Source organism: Octodon degus, unplaced genomic scaffold, assembly GCF_000260255.1.
Source record: "Octodon degus isolate 3935 unplaced genomic scaffold, OctDeg1.0 scaffold00156, whole genome shotgun sequence".
NCBI classification, from domain to species: domain Eukaryota; kingdom Metazoa; phylum Chordata; class Mammalia; order Rodentia; family Octodontidae; genus Octodon; species Octodon degus.
Genome location: NW_004524732.1, coordinates 5854009 through 5856316, shown reverse-complemented (window position 1 = coordinate 5856316; position 2308 = coordinate 5854009). Strand labels below are relative to the sequence as shown.

At 54.7% G+C, this 2308-nt stretch overlaps 1 protein-coding gene across 1 annotated transcript in view; it reads right to left on the bottom strand.

Moving 5' to 3' along the window:
- Zc3h7b (zinc finger CCCH-type containing 7B) overlaps positions 1 to 2308 on the bottom strand; it is a 57463-nt gene that overhangs the window by 28797 nt on the left and 26358 nt on the right. Inside the window, exon 6 of the mRNA XM_023702676.1 lies at positions 1648 to 1719. Coding sequence (XP_023558444.1) covers positions 1648 to 1719 — 72 coding nt within the window. The remainder of the gene's footprint in view (positions 1 to 1647; positions 1720 to 2308) is intronic.

Below are 2308 nucleotides of genomic sequence, written 5' to 3'. Positions count from 1 at the left end.
CTTTAACTTGGGGTCAGGTAGGCCCCATGCCAAGTAGAATGGCAACGTGGTTACAAGACTTCCCACACCACCGATGTCTGTAGCTCAAGGCAAGTGTCTACTCCCTGAATGACCCTTGTCTCCTGCCCCAGGTACAGCCCCAGGTCCCCTCTGAAGAAGAAAAGAGGTCCCTCCAAGGCGATGCACAGTCAATGTGCCCTTCTGCTGGAGGGAAAGCTGGGCTGCAGCTTGCTCTGAGGGCTGGGGGGCCCTTCACCTCCTGGGGGCCTCTTTCCTTACCTCTCCTGGGACTGATGTGACAGGGCTGAAGTGACTTGCTACTGACAGGAGCTTAGAACAAGGCCCGGCACACAGGAAGTACTTTGTAAGTGTTATTAGATGCCTAAGAGACTTTTGTTCTTTTTTTTTTGGTGGCACCAGGGATTGAACTCAGGCTCTTGCACTTGCCAGGGAAGTGCTTATTCCACTGAGCCATCTCCCTGGCTCTTTTTGTTTGTTTTTGAAACATGGTCATGTTATGTAGCCCTGGCTGGACCCAAACTAGTGATGACCCTGTTGTTTCAGCCTCCCAAGTGCTAGGATTATAGGTGTGTGCCACCATGCCCAACTAGATGCACAAGACATTGAAAGTCAGGAGGCCAACTTAGGTGTTCTCCCCAGGGGACTCCCCCTGCATTGCCCCTACCTCTGGGTCATGTGTAGCAAAAGTCATTCCTCTCCCCAGAGTGGTCTCACTTTCTGCAACTCTCCCCGAGATTCCCTGGGTGCTGTTCACCGCCTCTGTATTTCTGTGGAGTCCGGCAAGGCCTAGGCCCTTGGCATCAGCCACCCTTCCACAGAGGGCAGCAGGAGCAAGCAACAACCAGTGTCCCAGCTCCCACCAGGCATGGCCACCACTTCAGCCTATACGCAGCAAGGTATCACGCAGAGAAAGTGGCGCCAGGCCACAGGCCATGTAGAACACTTCCAGTACTACCTGAGCCTGGCCACGGAGAGCACAGCAGATCCTATACTTCTGCCCCTGGGCTGGGTCTGTCCGGCACAGTGATGCTGCCCAGACTATGGCAGCTGCGTGGATTGGGGCTCCCTTCTCACGGCTGTGGTGGACACAGCCTGTGTGAGGTTCCAGATGAACACTCTGAGGGACAGCTGTGATTCTCCCTGCACCCTGCGCCCTGCTGGACAATCACCCCCAGTCTCCTCACTATGACTGTCCGGCTCCTCTCCTGCTCTGCCAAGACTCCCCAGCAGTAGCATTTGCTGAGCTACCAGGGCTCACAGAATCCGAGTTCCCATAGGTGCTGGCTGAGGCTGTCTTCCGACTCACCATATCCCATATCCACCACAAAAAGATTAGGATGCAAAGCTGCGGCAGGAGGATCGCTGAGAGTTCAAGACCAGCCTAGGCTACAAAAGTGAGTTCAAAGCCAGCCTGAACTGCATAGCAAGACCCTGTCTCAAAAAAGACAAAGGGGCCAAGGAGATGGCTCAGTAGAATAAGTGCTTGCCTGGGAAGCGCAAGGGCCTGAGTTCAATCCCCAATTCCGAAAATAAAAATAAAAATAAAAATAAAAATAAAAAAAGACAAGGAAGCAGAGGAGTGGCCACCACAGATAGGTAGGGATCCCTCCAGATCTGAACCCCAACATGTCCAGCTGCAGGGCTTAGGCTCTCCCGGGCCTCCTAGGAAGGAATTGGCATTGTGCTGGGGTGTCACTTCTTCCTGACTCCAGGCCTGTGCCAGGCTGTCCCACCTGTCCATGTGTGCCTGTCTCTTGCCTCTGTCCCTCGAGATTTGCCCTACTGGCTCTGGGAAGCCCTCTCCAGCCAGGCTGCTGCAGGTGCCTGTTCCCACTATCTGTGCAGAGCCCTTGCCTGTCTCCCTCGCCCCAAGAGCTCCCTGTGGGTATCACTCAGGCCACCCCATTTCTAGGCCATGTGTGGAGAGTGACAGATGGGTAAAACCCACAAGAAGGCTGCAGGACTTCTAGCAGCCGACACCTGTCTATGTGCTACCTATTAGATGTGGCCTGGACACCACCCACCCGCAAGTGTCCCTGGCCCTCTCCACAGAGGCATCCATACCACTTAGGCTTCTCAGTGACCTTCCCATCTGTGACCAGCCCTAATCTCTGGGGACATGGTGGGGCCCCAGCAAGGTTGCAGGGATGGGTGGAAGGCCTGGCAGGGCCTGGAGGGACCTCACATCAGGCATGGTGTCACAGTGTAGTCCACTGGTTGGAGAAGAGATCACTGTATTGCCAGAAATCACCCACACTGCAGTGAACCCAAAGCTTTCTCAGTGAAG